This window comes from Centropristis striata, chromosome 15, assembly GCF_030273125.1.
Source record: "Centropristis striata isolate RG_2023a ecotype Rhode Island chromosome 15, C.striata_1.0, whole genome shotgun sequence".
Taxonomy (NCBI): domain Eukaryota; kingdom Metazoa; phylum Chordata; class Actinopteri; order Perciformes; family Serranidae; genus Centropristis; species Centropristis striata.
The window spans coordinates 23,389,507-23,412,514 of NC_081531.1; the positions used below are offsets into that span (position 1 = coordinate 23,389,507).

The following is a 23,008-nucleotide window of genomic DNA, read 5'->3' on the forward strand; positions in this document are numbered from 1 at the left end:
AGATATTTTTACTTATTTAAAGAATTCTTGCAAAGAAAAATGTACTTACGGCACTGGCAGATAATTTTACTTATTTCAAGCATGTATTTGCTTAATTCTAGTTATTTCTTATTTTTTGTCAGTTGTTTTTTTTTACAGTGTAAGACTGAGCCCAGCCACCTGACAGGAGGAAACTCATTTTGACTGCTTGTCTCAGCGATCTCATTCCTTCAGTCACTAACCAAAGATCATGGCCATTAGATGGACTGGGACATGGAAACCTTCTCTCTTCACAATGTTCCCACCCCAAAATACTTGAAAGCCTTCACCTGGCGCAGTAACTCAATCCTGACCCAGAGGGAGCAACCCACTGTTTCCAAGCAGAGAACCACTATATCTTTACACAGCAATTACCTGTTTGCATGAAGTAATTATAACTAAGGTTGAAGATAAAGACCATGCTTCCCTCACCTGAGCAGGCTTCTATATAGGGGGCATCTCAATACATTAGAATATGATGTAAAGTCCATTTCCAGTAGTTTAAGTCAAACAGCTCCAACCAAGTATTGAGTCAAGTATTGTGATTGGTGATTTTAAATTTTAAATTTTTTAAGTCCAATGTAATTTCTTCTTGTTTTATTTTGTTGTTGTCAGTTAATTGTATTTGATATGTTTTATTTCTGTTGTACAGCACCTTGTAACTTGTTTTTGAAAGGTGCTATCAATAAAGTTATTATTATTATTATTATTATTATTATTATATAGATGGACATACTTTTCAGAGGCCAACATTTACATATTAACCAATAAGAACCCAGACTATTTATCCTTAAGGAAAATGACCAAGTGGACCACATAGAACACATTTATGATGTTTAAAAAAAAAAAATACTTCCCCTAAATGTCAAAGATCTGTGATGTGGCATATACGATACATTGGGCGTTTATGGAATTTATGTTTATGCTATTTCTTATTTTATATTAAATAAACTAGACACCTTTTCTGCTTACAGAAACTCAAATTTGCCTTTTTCTTTGCATCTCCACAAATATCAAATATCAAACTTGTGACAGGATAGGATAGGATTATTTTTTGTTCATATTTGGTCAAAAGTACTTTAAATTGAACAGCAGAGCATATATTAATTTAAAATAATTTAAACAGTGAAAATAATTGAGTGGACTATTACCATTTTTGTTATTGTGACAAATACGTCACATCAGGTTTTTGATTTTTAGGTTAAAGTCTGATGTGACGTCTCAGCTATATTCTTGTTACTTGTTTTATATTAATTTGTTCAGGAAATATGGTCAAAACAGAAAATATGATTTTTGAAATTAGCTACTTTTTCACATTTCTGTTTCCAGTCACAGCCACATTTTGGAGAAGTCCCTTCTTGTCACAGTCAAACAGTCTTGCTAAGGGATTTAATGAGTTAAGGTGAAGCATAAAGCTGAATATGGGAGATTCTAGAACATTTAAAGTGTTTGTTACATGCGTGTCACCATGGGTTCTTATGGGTTAAATTTACTTTTTAAAATTGGTCTTTTGAAATATAACATTTTTTTTGAGACACTGAATTTTAGGTCTTCATTAAATGTAAGCCATAATCATTATATTTAGAAGAAATTAAATAAATGAAGTATTAATTAAATGACATGAAATATTTCATTCTGTGTGTAATGGATCTGTATAATGTGTTATTTCCATTTTTTTAATTGAAGTAAACTTTTCTATGATATTCTAACTTACTGAGATGCACCTGTTAGTGTGTCTAACCCTCTCCCTCCCTTGCCCTTCATCTCAGTTTTCACAAGCCCTTTTCTTCTCCTCTCTTCTTTCTCACGGCAACCCAATAGTTCACTGCCTGCCAGGAACTTCACAGTGAAGCAAGAAGCTCATCGAGACTTCGTACCCCCACCATGAGTCTAACCCCAGGCTGGCACTCTGACTCTGTAAAACCCTGAACATCCCGCTGAACTTGAGCCCTGCAATGGCGTGGTTGTTAGTAAAAGCTATATCAATGTTCTGAATGTTATTTACAGCACCTTTAATCACCTTGAAAGATTTCAACAGTTCTACTTATTAAGATACTCTAAGTGATGTGTCTGTGCTGCGTCTTCAGTATGACATTTCTGAATAAATGGATAAAACGGGGCGGGAGGTTGTTTTACTGACGATGACCAGTGCTGACGAACAATGAATCCAGCCAACCAGAGAGCAGCATGTGTGCATGGAGTCTTTGCAGGCCTCCCTAGAAAAAAGTATTGTCTGATAACATTGGTATGAAAGTTATAATATTTATAACAAATCAGCTGTATTGATTTAATTTTAATTCTGGTGTAGCAGGAATCTAAAATGGAGCGTGGCGTTACTGCACCAAAATGTTCTCTTCTTCTTGTTTGCATCAAAATGCTGCTAATCACGGGGCTTGTTTCTCAATAAACATTATCTACATTTTTATTTTCTGCTAGTCCCATGCAGAGAAACTAATGTGATTGAGAGGCAATAACTCTATTAGTTCATGAAGCGGAAGATGTCACTGGCTTTTTCTATACCAGCTCAGCCTCTGATTGGCTGTTTCACAGGCCTGTCAACCCTGCTCCCACTGACCTTAATCCAGTGCAGTCGTCACTGCTGTATGTACACCAATCAAAGCAATGCAACCCTCTGCGGCTGCTTGTCTGAGCACTGAGTCGGACCATATCAGTATTTGTGCATGTTTTTGTCCCCCAGGTGATGAAAAGTCAGCAGATCATCACATCATCGGAAAGGGAAAAAATGGTGTACGTAAAGGTGACATATAAAAGAACAATTTTTAAAAAAGGACTGGCTGGTCAATGATGTCCGGTACACAAGAGATGAAGCTTTTTTCTGTAGTGGTGAAAGTGACAGTGGGTAAAAACAATGATCAGAGCAATAAATAACAAAATAAAGAGTCATTATGGCTAGAGTAGCAATAAAAAATATTCAACTAGATTCCGTCTGATCCAGGTCCAGTGGGTGCAGTTGCTCAGTGAAGAAGTTGGCTGAGCTGGGTGGGGTGATTGGGTGGAGGGGGGTGCCTCAGTCTGTGTGACTTTACGGGTCAGGTGTGCATGTATGTGTGTGTGTGTATGTGTGTATATGTGTGTGTGTGTGTGTGTGTGTGTGCAGGGGGGGTAGTCATGAAAGAGACAGAAGGAGAAGTCTTTTCTCTTGGGTCCAGCCCCTCGCCCCTTCTCTATTTTTGCTATTTTTTTCTCCAATTATTTCCACCCCCCCTCCCTTCTTTGCGCACACACATCAACACTCACTCACACAAAAACACACACTTGTACGCAAACACACCCTCTGTTCAAAGTTCAAGGTCCTTAGAGATTTGGGTGGCAATGTCCCGAAAAGCTAGCGGTGTCCCCCAGAGTCGCGTGTAGCGCACCCCGTTAGAAGTCTCAGAGGTGCCCGTGGAAAGATGGCACACCTCGGCCTCGAAAGCCACGCGGCCCCCTGCCACGCCGTGGGTGCAGGAGAGCAGAAAGGGGCCGGCATGGTGGACTTGGCAGCCACATCCGAGCGCCGCCTCCCGCAGAGCCAGAACCACCTCCGCAGGGTCCCGCCGCCCACCGCCCCTCAGATCCCAGCCACGTCCGACGGCCCGGGGCTCGGACGCTTTTTGATACCCAGGTAGATGGCAACTATGGAGAGGGGGAAAATCAATCAAGAAACATGTTCAGGCTTTGGACTGTGGCTTCTACTATCAGTTTTCTAGTCAGTGCACTGACCTTGTGACCGCAAATCTCCTGATTCCCTCAGATTCATTTGTGACCCTGCAGGAGAAACAGTCAGAGTTAGAGTGGGCCATATATAGATAGATATATATTTAAATGCGACATGGAATTAGACCATATCGCATATATCGATATAGTTAAATTTTCTTTCTTTATATATAAATGCTGCCTTACTAGGGTTTGTCATATTTAGTTCTTTTTTCAATGTTCGTTATTCTTTTCTCATATAAATATATTTATTTTAGAAAAGATTGGCCTATTTTATTTCATAGGCTTTTTTTATGTAAGATATTTTTTTATTTGAATGTGCAGTTTGTGGAGCTTTGATTTAAAAAAGGTACTCCTGTTGTTATACAGTATTTGTTCACTTAAATAAACTGTTTCAATAAAACTACTACTACAAAAGGTCAAAATGAGACGAAAAAAAGTCAAAGTCATGAGAAATCATTTAAAATGAGAAGAAAAAAGTTGAAATAAAAAAAAAAAGTAAAAATAACGAGAAATCATTTTTTTTCATGAAGACATCAAGTTGAATTTGCCTCGGTCCCTCCAACGTGCATAAATTAAATTTAAATTTGTGTAAATTTGTAATATGGTTAAGGTCAGTAAAACAAGTGGCAAAAATACAAAAGAGTCTCCAATCTTTTGAAATTAACTCTAATATATTTATTTCAGAAAAAGATTGGCCTATTTTCTTTCATAGGCTATTTTTATTTAGATATTTTTTAATTTAAATGTGCACTTTATGGAGCTCTGATTAAAAAAAAGGTTCTCCTGTTGTTATACAGTATTTATGTTCACTTAAATAAACAGTTTCAATAAAACTACTTGTGACATGTCATATTTGACTTTGACTGAACATTTGCTCTCACTTTGTGATAAAAATGTACATCCGATATCGATATTCCTCCTAAATATATCAGGATATGACTTTGGGTCCATATCGCCCAGCCCTAACTCTCAGGAGTCAGCTGTTCATTTAAAAAAACAATTGCTCTAGCATTAGCTGGTGACGTAGCATCATTACAGCTCCCGACCTGTTTGCGCATCCTCTGTTTGCAAAAAAAAAACCCCAATATAGTGAAGGACATAAATCATGATGGTTTCAGAACTGGAGTCCAGAAACCACATCACTGTTACTGCGTCCACTATTTTTAATTGTAGTCTGTGAGCTGGATTAGAGAGTCAAAGATGTTGCTGGTGAGGATTTTTACAGTTCCAGAGGAAGACATCACAATTGCAATTTGCAATGCATGTAAAAAAAAGTATAGTATAGTAAATGATAAAGTATTTCTTGAGGAGGGGAAGTTGATATCTCTCACATGCCCCTGAATCTGAACAAATCAATAATCGTGTACCTGCAAGCAGAAGCAGTTATAACAAACAATAAATAGTTAAGTTCATATTTGTAAAGTGAATATTAAAGGTTACGGTAATATCGCTTCTAGGAGGGCTGTTTTATGTTGACTATATTTTTCTATGTTTTTCTATGTTTTGGAAGCTAGGTCACGTCATTTCACTGCCATTTTTACATCTTTGCACTAGTAGTTTCTCAGTTTGGTTTTGGTTGTTTGTTTGTTTGTTTGTATGTTTATTCTATACTATTTCTATATTTTCTTATCTTTATTCTATTTCATTTTTATTATTCTATTTTTATTCTATTCTATTTTTATTACCTTAATCTGTCTTCACTTTGTACTTGTGCTGCTGCAACACCTGAATTTCCCCCATGGGGCATCAATAAAGTAATATCTTATCATATTTTTTGTTGTTTGTTTCCTAATGGAGTTTCCATGAAGGTTTATTGTGATCCCCTCGATGCTGCCAACAAGGTTAAGTGTTTTATTTTCTTTGTTGTATAATGACGTTAATACTGTTTCAATTATATTCACATGATAGGCGCATGTTTGCTATTGTAGCGCATATTTTACTTCCTTAAGCTGCAAGCATTTAATTTATCCATCATGCACTTGATTACTGTAATTGTTATGAGAATTTTTTGTATTTATTTGTGCTTTTTGTGTTTTAATGTAGTTTTCACAGCTCAATAAACGCCCGTGAACAGAACTCACGTTGAGCTCGTCTTTCCATGTCTTTCTTACCTTCAGGTGTAAATAAACTTAAGATTATGAACTTCTTTTTAATACAAAAATGTGATATTATCAGTATTAGTATTGGCTGTAAAAATTGAGTCATATAGATGGACATACTTTCAGAGGCCAACATTTACATATTAACCCATAAGAACCCATACTATTTATCCTTAAAGGAAAATGATGGGGGATATACCACAGACCAAGTGGACCACATAGAACACATTTATGATGTTTTTAAAAAAAATTCTACCCCTAAATGTCAAAGATCTGTGATGTGACATATACATTACATTGGGCGTTTATGGAATTTATGTTTATTTATATGTATGATATTTCTTATTTTAAAATAAATAAACTAGACACCTTTTCTGCTTGCTATTGTGGCGCATATTTTACTTCCTTAAGCTGCAAGCATTTAATTTATGTATCATGCACTTGATTATTGTAATTGTTATGAGAACTTTTTGCATTTATTTGTGCTTTATGCGTTTTAATGTAGTTTTCACGGCTCAATAAACGCCCGTGAACAGAATCCATGTTGAACTCGTCTTTACATCTCTTTCTTACCTTCAGGTGTAAATAAACTAAAGATTATGAAATTCTTTTTAATACAAAAATGGGAAATTGTCAGTTATTAGTATTGGCTGTAAAAAAAAAATCCATATCATGCATGCCTAATAAACATTCGATGCTTTTCAATCCATCCACCACAAATACAAAATGAAAACAGAAAACACAGTTTCTAAAGGGTGCGTTTACACACAGGACTAGGACTCTGTACTGACAATGACACTGATCCTGAAACTTAAAAAACAGAAATTAAATGAATCTTCCTTGATTGCAACCATGCTTGAAACCAAGTGTTTGGGACCTTGACAGTGTGAAGCTGATTAATAAGTCATGCAGACAAGCAATAATTCATAGATAGAGGCATGAAGAAGGCAGCACAGGCAGACAAGAGAGAAGCCAGAGACATGGGAACTTACTAACTGTTTTTGATCCTTGTGGAAGAGTACAACCCGAGACTGATTTGTTTGAGCCCTGGCGCTTGGACGGGTCAAGGTTGACCCTGATGCCATGACAGAGGGAAAGCACAACAAGATAAAGATGGAGAGAAAGAGGGAATATGGGGTAAGAGGGGGGAGGGGGGATAAGAGAGAATATAATTGAATCACAGGAGAGCAAGTGGTGGAAAAGAGCGCAGCGCAGGAGCTGATTGGCAAGGATAAAGCTGAGGTTTGATAAGATTAGACATGTGTGATTATGACGATTGGGAGGGAGAGGGGAGCAGAGGATAATCCAGGGCTGCAGAAGGGCTTGCCAAAAGGCCTGGGTGAATACAATGTTCTGATAAGCGTGGATACATATCCAGGCTGTGCTCAAGCTGAAAGGGAGAACTTCACAACAATGCTAAATGATTGTGCATCACATTCGATTGTTTTTTGGTGTATGAATCTTTTGTCGTCTGGAGACAAATTTTATATTTGAGCAGCTGAGACAGCAGCAGAACAAATTTGCAAAATTAAAATCTACCAAACATAGTCAATGCAAACATCAGGGCACTTGTACAAATTTGCCTATGGCTATAAAAGAACATCAGGGAACCAGAAGTAAAATAAAAGCTATGCAGAGTGGAGAGAGGTAGGAAGGGCTGTAGCAACTCATAACAATAGCTTTATAAGTACGGATCTATACTTGGATCTATTATATTCTAATTAAGTGTAAAAAATAGGTATTACTTGAAAACTATTTCAGCAAAATCCCTTTCAAATATAACCATAACATTATTAGTTAAACTTATGACCAACTCATGCCTGTACGGTCCAAACCAAATTGGTTTTATAAGATATCTATCCATAGTCTCTGTTTTAACCTACAGAAGATGGCAGTTAGCATGCCCCCAGTTTGGAGAAGCAGGCAAGGGTACAGACAAGGAAGCTAAGCAATCTACTGCTATGGACGCGGGCAGCACCTAACCGTATTTTAGCCACCTAAAAAATCAGTTTAAAGTATGCTATATTTAGAACATTTTCACGACTTCACCTTGCCGCCAGACAGTCCTGTTTAAATGTTCACATCATAAGGCACTTCCATTAGGTGCTTTTCCCTCTAGTGAGCCGCTATGGGGGTGGCCTGGGAGAGAGGATCCGCCCAAGATCCATCCAACTTCATCGGTTCCAACTTCTGAGCCGCTCAGAAGTACTTGCCTCAAGTAGGTACTTTCTGAGCCGCTACTAACTAGCTGGCGCTGATTGGATACGGTTGAGGCGGGGTTTTCGCTCATGCATGATTCATTTGCAGACTGGTGCAAACTGGACGCTGAGGGATTAACATCTCCTGCTCTAACTGGAGCTGGGAGAGAGTGCTGCAGGAGGACTGGGCCGCTTGTGAGTGCTTTGGGATGGCGCCTGCTACTCGTTAAGAGCAGTAGGAACGAGTCTCCAAAAGTGACTAGAAGGGTCTGAATAGTCGCTAAATATAGCAACAAAGTCACTAAATTGGCAACACTGCTTTCCATGTCAGTCTTTTGTCACATTTTAACTCTGTTGGTTAGCCGCTACAAAAGTATCTTTATGGGAACAGAGGCTGAGGGGAACTAACTAGTGGGTGGAGCCAAAACACCGCTTTCCAAAAAGTACTCAGTGGAAACACGCTTATAGATGTTATCGATGCTCCTGTCATAGCCACCAGACTCCACTGACAAAAACAGTCATTTTACATCACAGAACAAGGGAGTTGCCTGTCTACAGCTGTCTCAATCCTTTATATTGTGTGACTTTGATGTTTTAAAGGGTTAGTTTGGATTCACCAAAGTCACACAACAACACAAACAAACTAAATGATTGTACAGCAGTAGACCAAACTCCTGTGTTCTTTGAAGAGCGCACAGAACAAGGTAAGGCAATTACAATGTTCTATATTAAGGGTAAACTTAAACAGACCTTTTTTAGTTTTTTAGCCACCTACAGTAGTACATTGTTGAGCTTCCAAGCTGGTTACCCTGGCTGCTCCACCAAACTGGAGGAGTGCCCTCTGCTACCCACTGTAGGCAATACACTAACCATGGCTAAGTACATCACACAACCCTACTTAAAAAAAAATCCAAACTAAAATCTTTAAAATTAACCCAGGTAATCAGCACAAAAGTGTAAAATCATAAATGAGTGCACTTTAGAGACACTGCTTGGCTCATTTTTTTCTTCCAGGCTAGTCATTTCCCTATGCTCCCAGTCTTTATTCTAAGCTAACCTTCTTTTGGCTGTAGCGTTACTGACTTTGTTTGATTTGTGACGTGTGATGTGTGACTACCTGCGAGTGAGTTTGGAGGTCAGCTTGGTGAAGAGGTTGGAGGTTGCCCTGGTGCGGGCATGGGGCAGAGGACTGGTGTCATGGTGGGACAAGGTGGGTGAAGTTGGCGGGGCCGAGTAGACCGGGGGCCCACGGTCCCTAAGCTGTCCCCCGTGAAAGGTGCTGCGGATGGTGGAGCCTCGGGTCAGGCGGCATCGGTCCGAAGAAGAAGAGGAGGAGGCAGCTCCGGCGCCGGAAATGCTGAGCGTGGAGGGAGACGCTGCAGGCAAGCGGTGGCCCAGGGAGCTACAGAGAGGGAAAAGGTTAAAAAATAAAAAAAAATTCCTTAAATGTATATCTCCCCACGTACATATCTTCATTCATAATTTGAATGGATAAAAAAACTAGGGCTGGGACTCAATTAAAAAAATTAATCAAATTAATTAGAGGCGTTGTAATGAATTAATCAAAATTAATCACATTTTAATCGCATATAAATATTTGACCTGAGAACAGTGAGAAGTAATTTTTTTCACATGGATTTTTAGTATACCATTGAATAATGACTGAATACATAAGCTTAAGCAACAAAAATATTGTTTATTTTTGTTCAAGTCCAACAGACCAGTGCAATTTTTGCCATTAAGTGTAGCAATAGCAAGTCGGGCTAACGTCCACGCTAGCTGCTATATGTTTAGCATTGAGGTGATACTTGAGGCTGGATGTGCTGCGGTGATGTGTGAATTCCTTGTTGCATAGCAACACAACCATGCTCTTATCGACACTTCCATCCGTTGGTTTTTAGTAACTAAATGTCCCATCATTCACGGGGCCAACCAAAGTGGTCTCACCAGCTTCTTCCTTCATGTTCACTGTGGTTTTTTGTTGTCTGAACTCATGAACGCTACTTGGTGCTCCAGTATAATCGGTCAGCCTGAAACTCATCCAGTGAGAAACGTTCCGCGGTGCAAAAATAAGTGTGAATAAAATGCGTCAATTTTTTAATGCGTTAATTTTTGTGTAATTAATTAATCTTAATTAATGCCCTAAAAAAAAACCTTTAAATAAAAAGCAGAAAAGTTTTTCGTGGATTTCTTTTGAACTATATCTGATTGTGATTTCTCTGTTTACATCTGACCACATTAGGCCTATATTAGGCCTTCTGTGTTTTTTTCCTGTATTACATTTGTCATATACCACTTATACTATATATAGCTCTGCATATATTAAAATATGTGTATCAATTGATGTTCACACCACTACATGCAACAACTTATTTAACTTATTTAACATGCTAAAATATATTTTTTCCAATGTGCAATATCTGTAAAATGCAAAGTACTCTCAGGAAAACAAACAACACAATAATGTATATTAATAATAAAAGGCAGAAATGTATGTATATAATGTGTACAGAATGTATGTATACATCTTATTTCCTATATTCTTATTCTGTTTTTATATCTATGTGTCTGTGTCTTGAGCTGCTGTAAACTAAATTCCCACACTGCAGGATGATTAAAGTTATATCTTATCTTATTTACAGCTTTGTTAGCTGTGTAATTGAAATACATACAGGTGCATCTCAATAAATTAGAATATGATGAAAAGTCAATTTCCAGTAGTTCAAGTCAAACAGCTCTGACCAAGTATTGAGTCATATAGATGGACATACTTTTCAGAGGCCAGCATTTCCATATTAAACATACTTTTTTAAAATTGGTCTTTTGTAATATTACATTTTTTTTGAGACACTGAATTTTAGGTCTTCATGAAATGTAAGGCATAATCACTATAATTAGAAGAAATTAAATACATTAAGACATGAAATGTTACATTCTGTGTTTAATGGATCTATATGATGTGTTATTTCATCTTTTTGAAGGTAATTACTGACATAAATAAAACTTCTAATTTATTGAGACGGGCACAATGTTAGTAGAATTGTAGAAAACTGAGCCGGCATGCTTCCAAGATACAAATGTACTGAGAAGTTCTATTTCAGATTTTCACACATCCTCCTAACAACTGAAGCTGGCAACTGGTACCTCTTTAAGTAAATACTTTCAAGCCAAATTATGCCCATCTTGGACCTACACTGTAAAAAAACGGCAGCTGTGGTTGCCAGAACTTTACCGTAATAAATATGGTAGAACTTTTTTTAATATTACGGTAAAAAGATATTGGCACTGTTGATTTCATGTTTGAGATTTCCATTTTATTAAATTTTTTACTGTATAAATAAAAGTTTTTTCCATCAAAAGAAACGCTGTTCTGCCATATAATTGAAAAGAAAATACTTTATAAATGCCGCACACATTTTTTACCATTAAATACATTAGTATGGTGTTTAGTACATTTAACAGTGAGACAAATTATTTTTTACGAAAGAAATGCAAAAATTTCAGTGGTGGTTTGTATATATATTACATTAAAAACATGCAATGTATTTTACAGTGGAGTAATGTGTTTTTCAAAAAACAAAACTGTAAAAAATACAGTTTTGGCTGATATATACATTTACGGTGTTTCATTGTTACTGAAACTGAATTAACCCATTTATCATTTTATGGCAGTTATAGCAGTTTTTCACCGTAAAATCTACAGACATTTTTTACAGTGTACTTTACCTTTTAAAAGTTATTGTAAAATTTTAGCCTTGGTGTTAAGTGTTTTCTCAACAGAACCATGTGGCTGGTGTGCTGATGTGGCTCCATCAAACAGTTGCCTTTTAAAAGATCTGCACATAAGAACATATTCAAACCTCCAAAACGAAGCATTACCTGTTGTCTTTGCCGTTCTGCAGGAGAGAGTGTCTGTCAGCGCCTGAGCGATCAGTGCACACATATGTATTCCTGCGTGTCATGGCGCTTCCAGGGATGTTATTCTAGAGAACGGAATGAAGTTAAAAGTATTTTTTTATATATATTCAGTGACACCAATTCCGCAAATCACTGTTACAGTATCACATTCAGCAAACACAACATTAAAATAGTTACACTAGCAGCAAACTTTACTCATCTTCTGTGTTAAACTGTTTTCTACTGGCATTTACTTAATACTCCTATTGTATGTGTGTGGGTGATTCTCATGAAGCCAGTCTAAGTTATGTCTGTAAAGATTATAAGGACATACTTTATTAAATTAAATATATTTCACTTTTATATGAATGAACAATATAGTCATAATGAGGCACAATTCATTGTTTTGTGCTAAATTAATATTTTCTTTATTTTTAAACATATTTTTGATTCACAAATTCATTACTGTAATGTGTCCAGATAAAAATGTCATGGTTTCCCAACACTTATATACAATATATAAATGTATATATAATCAAACATAATGATTTTTAACAATGTATTAAAGAGCTGATATCTAGACATTTTACATTTTTTTTTTGGTTTTCTTGATTTTATTTTGGTTATTATCAATAAAACCATGGAAAATGTCTACATATCAGCTCTTAAATTAAACTCTTATCAGCTATTTTTGTTGTTGTCATTATATTTGTCCAAACAAATGTACCTTTAGTTGTACCATACATTAAAATGAACAAGAAATTGAAGAAAACAAGGGTGGTGTCATTTTATTTTCGATGACTGTTGGTCATGATGAGCATGTTTTAATGTTTTTGTCAGCGAGGACCCAAGTGCAAATGAGAGGTTGAAGAAATATCAATAGCTAGCCCAGCTAGGGAAACTCAAATTTAGACCTTAAGATTGAAAATTCTCGAATTTTGTAAGCTATGATGCACATTTTAGTCGACTAAAATGTTACAAAAAATGTTTCAATGTTGTATATAAACTACAAATTTTTACAATTAAAGAATACAAATTGCTTTGGGCTGACACCAATGATAATTGCAAATCTGAAAGTAAAGAAATAACCGTATAATTAAAATGAACAACAAATTGAAGAAAACAATGATCTAATAATTTTTTCCATGAGTGTATTTCCAGTTGCACAGTTTTCATTGAGACTGAGTAAGGACTACGATTGTCTTGTTGGTGGTTATCATTTTCTCTATGTGACAATGATATCTCAAAATAAAAAAAAAAAAGATATTGACAACTTGAAGAAAACAAGGGTGATCTAATATTTTTTTCCCATGACTGTAGACCTGGAGGTTTTAACTGTAAAAAAAAAAAAAAGTCAAGCACTGTCTGTCTTCTAATTGGATTAGTCTCCTCTCTAGCAATATGGTCTCACAGGAATCCGTGAAATAGCCACGGATTCGCTTAACTCAAAATCCGTGGAATAGCCACGGAATCACTCAAATTTCCGTGAAACTGACACGGATTTCGCTACAATGCAAGTTAATGACAGACATATCCCATGGCTATTCCAACATACAAAGTGATTATGTACATTCACTGAGTGAATATTAATATAAAAGAATATAAAATGAAACATATATTTCTCGCTAGAAATGTGATCAAAATCCATTTTGATGCAGAAACTAAGTCAAAATATTGATTTTTTTCACTAAAATGAGAGAACTGTCTGCCATGTTTTTTGTTCTGACCGCCGGGACCTTGAAAGTCACGTGACTTGGAACAAACCAATAGGAAAAAATATCCATGGAATAGCCACGGGATATGACTGTCATTAACTTGCATTGTAGCGAAATCCGTGTCAGTTTCACGGAAATTTGAGCGATTCCGTGGCTATTCCACGGATTTTGAGTTAAGCAAATCCGTGGCTATTTCACGGATTCCTGTGAGACCAGGTTCTCTCTAGCTAAAGGAGGACTCCTGTCACTTACCGTGGTGGCGGTCATGTCTTTGCGGCGGTCTGGGATCTCAGACTTGTTGGGGTTGTTGGCACTGCTGACCATGGGGCTAGAGGGAGGGAGGCTGTGGCTCCCCATCACGCTGCAGCTGGCCTTACGTGAAGGCATCCGTCCCTCCCGCAGCTCACGGTCGCCCGTGCTAGTGGGGCTCCGCTTGGGGTGCATGACGGGCATGGAAGGCCCGCCTTTGTTGTGGAGGACAGCAGAGCAGAGAAACACAGAGACTCGTATAAGGAATATTCTGTGTATACAGTAGGGTTATGGAGTAATCACCTCTCCATACAGCTAGTCACAGCCCTTCTTCCACTGCATGTTATCTTTTCTTGTTTGTTTTAACTCCATATTTTTGCTTTTTCTATCACTGTTATTCATATAATTGTCTTTGTCAGTGGTGGAATGTAACTAAGTACATTTACACAAATACTGTACTGAAGTAGAATTTTGAGGTATTTGTACTTTACTTGAGTATTTCCATGTTATGTAACTTTATACTTCTACTCCACTACATTTTAGAGGCAAATATTGTACTTTTTACTCCACTACATTTAGCTGACAGCTTGAGTCACTTTTCAGGTCAAGATTTAACAAAAAAACGAATAAACAAAAAAAAGATCAATTTAAAGTGATTTAAAAAAAACAACTAAACCTCATAACATATATAGGTAATACATTTTAATAACAAATATTAGGTAGTTAAATGAGCCCAATCTTTACAAGATTGAAATGCTGCTTGCATAAATGCATCAATAATATTAATGTTATATATATATATATATTTATTTATTTATTTATTTATTTGTAATCTAATATATAAAACAACTTGAGTGGGTTCATTCTGAATAATGAGTAGTTTTACTTTTGATACTTTAAGTACATTTTAATGCTGATACTTTTGTTCTTTTATTTCAGTAAGTTTTGAATGCAGGACTTTTACTTGTAGTGGACTACTTTCACAGTGTGAAATTAGTACTTTTACTTTAGTAAAGGATATAATACTTTTTTCCACCACTGATCATTTTAATGTATCTAATAACATGTAAAGACAGAATATGTTTTTGAATGGAAAATACAAATAAATAGACAGAATCGCTAGAGGAAAAAAAATCCCAGGCTCCAGCTCTTCTATATGTAGGGTTCAGATAGAGACGTTAGACAAGAGACTCACAGAAGTCGCTGTGCCGTCGCTGCCTGTGGTAGGTGGAGGCACTGCGCTGGGTCTTGCTATGCGAGGAGGAGGTGGAGGAGGAGGAGGAGCCGGTGGCTGAGGAGTGCTTGTTGGTCCCGTTGGTGATGGGGCTGGGTCGTACCCTCGCCAGGGACAGGCTACTAGCTGTGCGAGCCTCACTGCCCTCCTGTAACGTCACGGTGAGATTAGATAGAAAGGTGTCAGAAAGTTCAGCATCAACAGGCGTTAGGATGGATGTGTGATTGAGTATACCAGGGATTTTAGTCTCCCCCACAACACGTTTTGAATCAAAGTTCAGATTAGACAGGTATGGAATTGAACCTTGATCAGTCAAACAACAGGAGTTGGCATTGGATGCTTGGTCGGATCCTTGTTTATCTGTTGATCTAAGTCACAGATAAGTCAACATTTTCAACATATCTACTAGGGATGTAACAACGCATCGCGAGACAGTAAAAAATGTATACAATTGTGTGCTGATTTAAGTCAGTTGAGATGAAAAATGAATTGCGATATCCGTTTTATCAACAGCAGAGGGTTTAAACCTAGTTTTGATTTCACTTGTGCGACGGCATACGCATTTCAGCCCCGCACTCACTGAAACAAACATTGCTCTCTGTTAACTTTGTATTAAATGAAGGAGCCTCGTCATCAATTCTGTCTGTTAGCAAACAACAAAAAATGTCTAAAAACTGCTGTGTGGTTAAATGTACAACCAGAACTACGTTTTTAAAATCTGACAAACCGTACAACTGAACTTTTAAGAGGACAGAAGTGGATATTTGCTAATATTAGCTTGCTAACATTAGCCTGCTAACATATAGTTCAAATAAGCTTGTTAAGATATTGCTAACATATAGCTAAAATTAGCTTACCAACATATAGCTAACATTAGCTTGCTAACAAACAGCTAACATTAGCTTACTAATATATAGTTAAAATTAGCTCACTAATAAAAAGCTAACAGCCAACATTTTATTTATTTGTATTATTCATTTAGCTATTTTGCTGTGGGATTTGTTTTAAAAATCAAAATTGGGGTGATCCCATATAGTCGACTATTTAACAACAAAATCTAAGAGGACTGATTCCACTGAGTCAATACTATAATCAAATCTTCACAATGGCAGAAAATTGTGGTTATGGAAAAAAGTTTGTCTGATTTGACATATAAAAAAAGGAATAGTTCTCACAATACATCATGATATATTGTATTTTTGTCTATTCAATCAATCTCCTTAATGTGTATAAATCACCATAGCAGACAAAGCTACAATATCCAACTCTCCAAGGATAAATAACAGTATAAACTACTTTTTCAGAACCAAAGAATACATTTATTAATCAGAGCGCTCACATAAGCATATAGTAAGCATGAATAGAGCGCTAAATACTTTATAAATAAATAATTTAGTAAAGACGTTAAAACCAGCCGGGGGAGGCAATATAATCAGCTCTCTCCCTCTCTCGAAAAGTTCTATTTACAACCACAAAAAAGTAAGTGATATGCTCTGTCTGTCTGTCTTTCTGTGCCCTCTGCTCCATTTCAGCACTATAGACAGCACTGCACCTACACACACACCCACTTACACACACCCAACAGGCTGTCCATTCTGAAAACAACACAAAGAAACAGTCACATTGATCAATATCAGCTGTGTGTGTATCTATTTTTTTGGTCTTTTTTTATTTGTATAGATGAATGAGTAAGTAATCTCTGTTCCAAATCTGTGAACAGTTAAATAGTAAATAAGGACTAAATGACGCTTTGTTTGATGCAAAGTTTTTGGTTGTTGCTTGTTAAGGTGCACATGCTAGATTGGAGCTGATATAGATATAGAAATATAGATTTAGAAAGAGTCAAGATACACTTCAGATATACTGATTTAAATAATAATTTAGCAAATTAGTGTTATTAATTTAAGCAAGCTTTGCGTATGGCAGTTTAGGTAAAGTCTGATTTTTCTGATGTTGTAAAGTGCAAAGCGGCATGACCGACCAACAGAGGCGACATGACTGGAAAAGGTGAGTTGGTCATCAATTATCACCCCTAAGTTTCTCACCACCCTGGTGGGGGCAAGACACAGGGAGTCAATTTTGATGTTAATGTTGTGGTGTATTGTAGGTTTAGCAGGGAGGACCAGCAGTTCAGTTTTTGAAAGGTTCAGCTGGAGGTGATGTGCCTTCATCCAAGTGGCTATGTCTGAGAGGCAATCAGAGACCCATGCAGAGACAGGGTTAGGGTCATCAGGAGGAAATGACAGATAGAGCTGAGTGTCATCTGCATACCATACGCATTTAAAAAGTTGTTTTCTTATATTGGAAGGGTTTTAGATAATTGGTGATCAAAGAAAAAGATCACTCTGGCATTTCATTCATTGCCAGTTGATGTGGTTAGTATGTCATCTTCATAAATAAATATTAGAGGTGGGTATCACCAGAGGCCCCATGATATTGTTGCAATTTTAGGCATTTTGTGATATGGGAGTAGTGAGATACGAGTATTGGGATTTAACTGTTTAACTGCGTTTTGTGTCCACACATTTAAATTCAGTCAAGAATTGTTTTGTCGTACAAGAGAAAATTCTCTTTCTATTCATCTCACTTGACAACAACTGCAGCATTTTCTCAAACTTTCCTCAAGTTCAAGCTTCAAGCTCTACCATCTGAATTTTTTTGAATGAAACATAAAAAAAGCCTAACTTTGCAGCATTATTTCAACAACTTCCCGACACGACAGCCTGATATTTTGGTGCCTATAGATTCCTTAGATCTTCATTTTTCATCTGTTTCATATGATACCATTATCTTCAGTATATTCCTAAAAGTGAGTTTTTGGAACAGCGAAAACTGTGGGCTATCGAAACTATAAATATTGATACTTGGCAGCCATGAATCAATATAATATTACCACACAAAATAGTGCGATACTATGTTGTATCGATTTTTCCCCTACCTCTAATACATTTCGAGTAGATGTATATAACTCACGTCTCCTTTGCGGCCCAGCAGTAAGTAGGTGGCTGTGACTTCATTGTATTTCTGATTGAGCAGAGAGTCCTTGATTTCCTCTGAAGTGAAGCCCATCCCCACCATCACCTCTGAGGAACACAAACAACACATATGAAAGGTAAGAAGAGAGACAGTGGGATGAAACATATTGTATTTCCACTAAATTGACCCTGTTTGTTATGGTGAAGGTCTCTGAGTAGTAACAGTGGCCCAGCCGACTCACCTATACGAGCTGGATCACTGAAGTCTTCAACAGGTTCTATATGGGGCTTCAGGTCGTCCCCCTCATACCCTGAATTTATCCACTTGTCCTTCATGACTTGCTATAGAAACATAAATACAGAAAAAGCTTCAGTTGTGTTCAAATTTCACAAGAGATTTAAGTGATGCTATATGTGCTGCGTGTTCTCACGTCTAGGGTGCAGCGTTTGCTGGGGTTGAGCACCAGGAATCTGCGAAGGATCCCCTCACAGTCTGTGGACATATAGAAGGGCACGCGGTACTTTCCCCTCAGCACACGCTCCCTCAGCTCCTGTTGGCCACACCCATCATATGTTAAATATACAGCACATGATAAAATCAAACTGCAACAAAATGCCCAAACATATTGCATATGCATGCAGTGTTCCCTTAGAATAGAATAGGTCTTTATTTGTCATTGTCACATGTACAACGAAATTCAAGGGGGGGGGGTTCTAATGACACTATTCCATCACGTACACTGATCTTAATGATTGCAGATTTTAATTAATTATTGTAAAGGAGAATATGGGTTCTTGTATATTTTATTTAACGCATGTAATTTTGACGGTCTTCTTGTAAATTCTGTGGTGGATTCTGTTAACACACTGTGCTTATTCTGAAAGCTGCATGTGTTCAGCAACAGGAAGTAATTCAGATCATTATTCACAGTTAAGCTTTTTGTGATTAAAACAACATTAAGTGTAAGCTAATGTTAGCCTGCAGCTACCAAACAGCGAATGCAACAGTGTATTTGAACCTCGGTAAATCAGCGGGCCGCCACAGTCATTAATGGGGAACTGCACGTGTGTGCGCGCATCGGGGCTGAAAATACGAAGTAAATAACAAAGCAAATTAAATACGATGAACATAGAAAAAAATATAAAAACAAACAAAAAAAATTTACTCAACAGTACAACAAATGTAGAAATATATTTAACTTGTTTCTCTGTAAATTTTCATATGTCCCACGCTCTTGAATGCACCGTAGACATTCCAACACGACTGAATACACCATACCTGTGTGCGAATTGCCATGCTGTGAATGTTAGTTTTCTCTCGATACAGCAGCGAATAGATTATAATTTCCTTTGCTCTTTCCCAACATTAACCTGTTCCTCCCTGGTTTATTGCCCACAGTCATGGCTGACATCTATTTCTCTGCCCTCAGCTCCATGTTAAGCTCCACTCCGTTTTTCTGTTTACTTCTCCACCAACTTACAAGCAGTAGTGGAGCAGGAAAAGGTCGACTCTGATTGGCTGTTGTCACGCACATTTCCAACATGTTTGATAGAGTTAATATGCTCACCGTAATCGACCTGAAATCTATCGCGACCAGTAATCATGACCATATGGTGTCCCAGGCCTACAACCTCTGGACATTCTGGTGGTTTCCATTGTCTAGTTAGGCAATGAGTTAATGCATGATCTCACCTGAATCACCCGACTCTAATGGTGTGATTCTAGGTTCTTTTCAAGCGGGCTTCTAGGTACTTTCCAGGCTCTATTTGTGTCATAAGCTTCTTCAGTTTATTCCTTATTTGGGCTTACAGACCATAGATATATATATGAGAAAGGCTAGATGACTCGAGGCGGAGTCACCCGCGTCCGTATATGGCGGCCATCTTACCACAGGCAGCTCGCCCACTCATAACATCAGTCTACAGTGCAGTAAAATGAAGCAATCTATGGTTATTTAAATGATACATGCACCTTAGACTATGATGTTATGAGTGTTAAAAATAATCAAACTTTAATTATTAAAACTCCCATAAACATCCTTTTACATGCTTTTTTTTTTTTTAACACACGTCAATGTTTTACCATACTTTTCTCTCACTTCACTTCTGCTTTGGTCTGGTTTTTACAGTGATTCCTCATTGTATATCAGGTTACAGCTCCTACTTGTAAAACACACCCATATTGCTCCACATAGGCCCAGAATGATCATGACTACTTTCATCTGTTTAACCCTCCTGTTATGTTCGTTTCCCGAGAACAGCAATAATGTTTGTGAGTCAGTTTGACCTGGGGCATGTTTAATTATCCAAAAATGTCAGAAACCAAAAAATCCTAATAAACATTGTTCATATTTCTTTAATAACTCAATTTCAAACCATTTCACTAGATATTAAATGAAATGGTGTTCTTTACCTCTCACAGATGGTTCAATGAGGATAAATCACTCATTCTTAATAAAAAATGCACGTTTAAACTTTTTATACGTACATTGGAAAGACCTACATATAAAATACAATAGTTTTACATTACATTGATTTTTTAGTTTTTATTTTACATTTTTCAATTTTGGATTTTTATGAAAAAACACTTAACAATTCTTTAAAATATTTTTTTAACTTTGAAATGGGTCAATTTGACACACAGACAAATGGATTAAATGAACATTCACTTCTACAATGACTATCTTTTCTTTTCACATAAATTTGAACCCATAACCGATCTGGAGTTATTGGAAATGTTTGGATCACATGAACCAGAAACTATCCTAACCAACCACAACTGGTAAGTGTGGGAGTGTAATACTAAGAATATTGAATCCTTATCTACTTATGTTGCAGAAATGTCTGGTTTAAACAGAATGAAGATCCTTTTAGTATCCAAATGTTGGTTTAGAATTTAAATATCAATGTTATGATGAGGCTTTGAACTATTTGGTGAAGCCCTAATTTGACTCAGAAGAAGAAATTCGAAATTCCACTTATAATCTTTATCTAAACTTTAAATTACAGCTCAATTCCTCTGATAAGACCAGTCTGATGTAATGGTGTCTCCCTCCCTGCAGGCAGTCTGCTGGGGTGCGGTTTGATATGAGAGGGGTTAAATGCACATTTGTTTCCATCCTCTGGTAGAGCTCTAGGGGGCCATTCATTGCCATCTGCTGGATTTTGGATAAGAATACTATTTTTATAATTTTTTTAGCAGCAGGTTCTACTACAGGGTACAATGACATTACAGCAGAGAAGACCGGGTATGTTGCTTTCACTCCACTATGCAGTACACTGTAAAAAAAAAAGCTCACTATTGAATGTTTTATATCTTAGGAGATTCAACATATTTTATACAAATAAAAGACTACTAATGAGGAGAAAATATTTTTAAACACAAAATTTAGTTTTACACTTTTCTCATGAATATATATTTTTTAAAACTTTCTGAATAATCTCAATAGTTCAAGCTCTTTAGACGTTGCAATGGTCCACCAACAGACACTGAGGCAAAATGCCACATTAACTGTGACCTCCTCTCTCATGTCAACTAGAGGTGGGGATACACAATACAATGTACGGCCGGTTAAGAAGAGTAAGAACGAGTCTCCAAAAGTCTCCAATAACAGCAGAAAAAGTTGATGGATATGTCGCTAGTCACTCAAATGAGATTAGTCTGGAAACCAGCCATTCATTTCTCCGTAGAGGAGGTGTGGTTTACGATCCTCCAGAGCCGTTTATTGGGCGATACGAATGTCTATCAAAAGCGTCTGTAGGTAGCTCTTAGCCAACTGATCAGTTATACCAGATGACGTATGTAGAGCGACAGAAATTGATGTTGACCTAGCCAGACTAGCCCATCTCTACTTTAAGACTAAAATGCTGATTTCTGCTTCTGCAACGTTTTTCTGCAGGATGTTCTGGCTCTGGCTGCTCACAGTCTACCGGCAGTGTTGGTGTGTGTGTGTGTGTGTGTGTGTCTGTGAGAGAGTGTTGCTTGCTGCTTTGCTTCTCCAGTTCTCCATTTCTGCAAGATTATTTATTTTTACGCCTTTTTCCCCCTCATGTCATTCAGCCACACACATCCACTGATTTTATGGTCAATAGACGAGCTGCTGCGGGTCTCTGGGGTGGCTCCGCTGTCCCACGGCTCGTAGCGAGATCACTGGCGTTACAGCAGCGAGCGGTAGCGGGGCTAGTTGGTAGATTAGGCTTTGGACAAATCCTGTCGGAAGCAAGGCTAAAACATCCTTTTTGGTGGTGAAACAGGAGTGTAAAGTCAAACGTTGTTCTTCTTTTAAAATAAACTTTCGCTCTAAACCATTTAAAACGCCGTCTACAGCTAGATCCAAAGAGAGTTTCGTGTCTGCTGCAGCCATGTTGGATCCGTTAGAAAACTACAAAATTACAAGCTTCCATCTGTCGAGTAGTACGCGTCATCGTCTTATCGTCCCTCCCCGTTCTGGCCTAAACAGGGCTAAGAAACAGCCGTAGTTGCCAGACCCTTTCGCAGTTCGAAATTAAATTGACCGCGCAAGGCAGTATGGGTTGCCAAGGCTAGGTGGTTGTTAGAAACATTTCCACACATGTAAAGCCATTATTGCTACTAGAACCCCCTGAGGAGAACCCCTCCTGGCCCTGAGTGTTCCAGACACACAATCCCTGCTCCCATCCACTTGCCTTCAGGTTCTGCCCATCAAAGGGCAGCGAGCCGCTGACCAGCGTGTATAGGATGACCCCGAGACTCCAGACGTCCACCTCGGGCCCATCATACTTCTTGCCCTGGAAAAGCTCAGGGGCAGCGTAGGGCGGCGAGCCACAGAACGTGTCCAGCTTGTTGCCCAGCGTGAACTCGTTGCTGAAGCCAAAGTCGGCGATCTTGATGTTGGCGTCGGCATCCAGCAGAAGGTTCTCCGCC

The 23,008-nt window shown here is 37.7% G+C and overlaps 1 protein-coding gene across 2 annotated transcripts in view; it reads right to left on the reverse strand.

The window, feature by feature from the left end:
* Positions 1-3,113: 3,113 nt before the first annotated feature.
* mark4a (MAP/microtubule affinity-regulating kinase 4a) overlaps positions 3,114-23,008 on the reverse strand; it is a 47,067-nt gene continuing 27,172 nt past the window's right edge. The window contains exons 8-18 of one of the 2 annotated variants that reach the window (XM_059351998.1): positions 22,771-23,007; positions 18,537-18,656; positions 18,348-18,447; positions 18,104-18,213; positions 15,092-15,278; positions 13,900-14,111; positions 11,915-12,018; positions 9,153-9,437; positions 6,830-6,912; positions 3,742-3,786; positions 3,590-3,654 (exon numbers count right to left, since the gene is read on the reverse strand). In XM_059351998.1, coding sequence (XP_059207981.1) covers positions 3,590-3,654; positions 3,742-3,786; positions 6,830-6,912; positions 9,153-9,437; positions 11,915-12,018; positions 13,900-14,111; positions 15,092-15,278; positions 18,104-18,213; positions 18,348-18,447; positions 18,537-18,656; positions 22,771-23,007 — 1,548 coding nt within the window. Of the gene's footprint in view, positions 3,655-3,741; positions 3,787-6,829; positions 6,913-9,152; positions 9,438-11,914; positions 12,019-13,899; positions 14,112-15,091; positions 15,279-18,103; positions 18,214-18,347; positions 18,448-18,536; positions 18,657-22,770; position 23,008 lie in introns of both variants that reach the window. The other variant, XM_059351997.1, reaches the window with a different exon arrangement.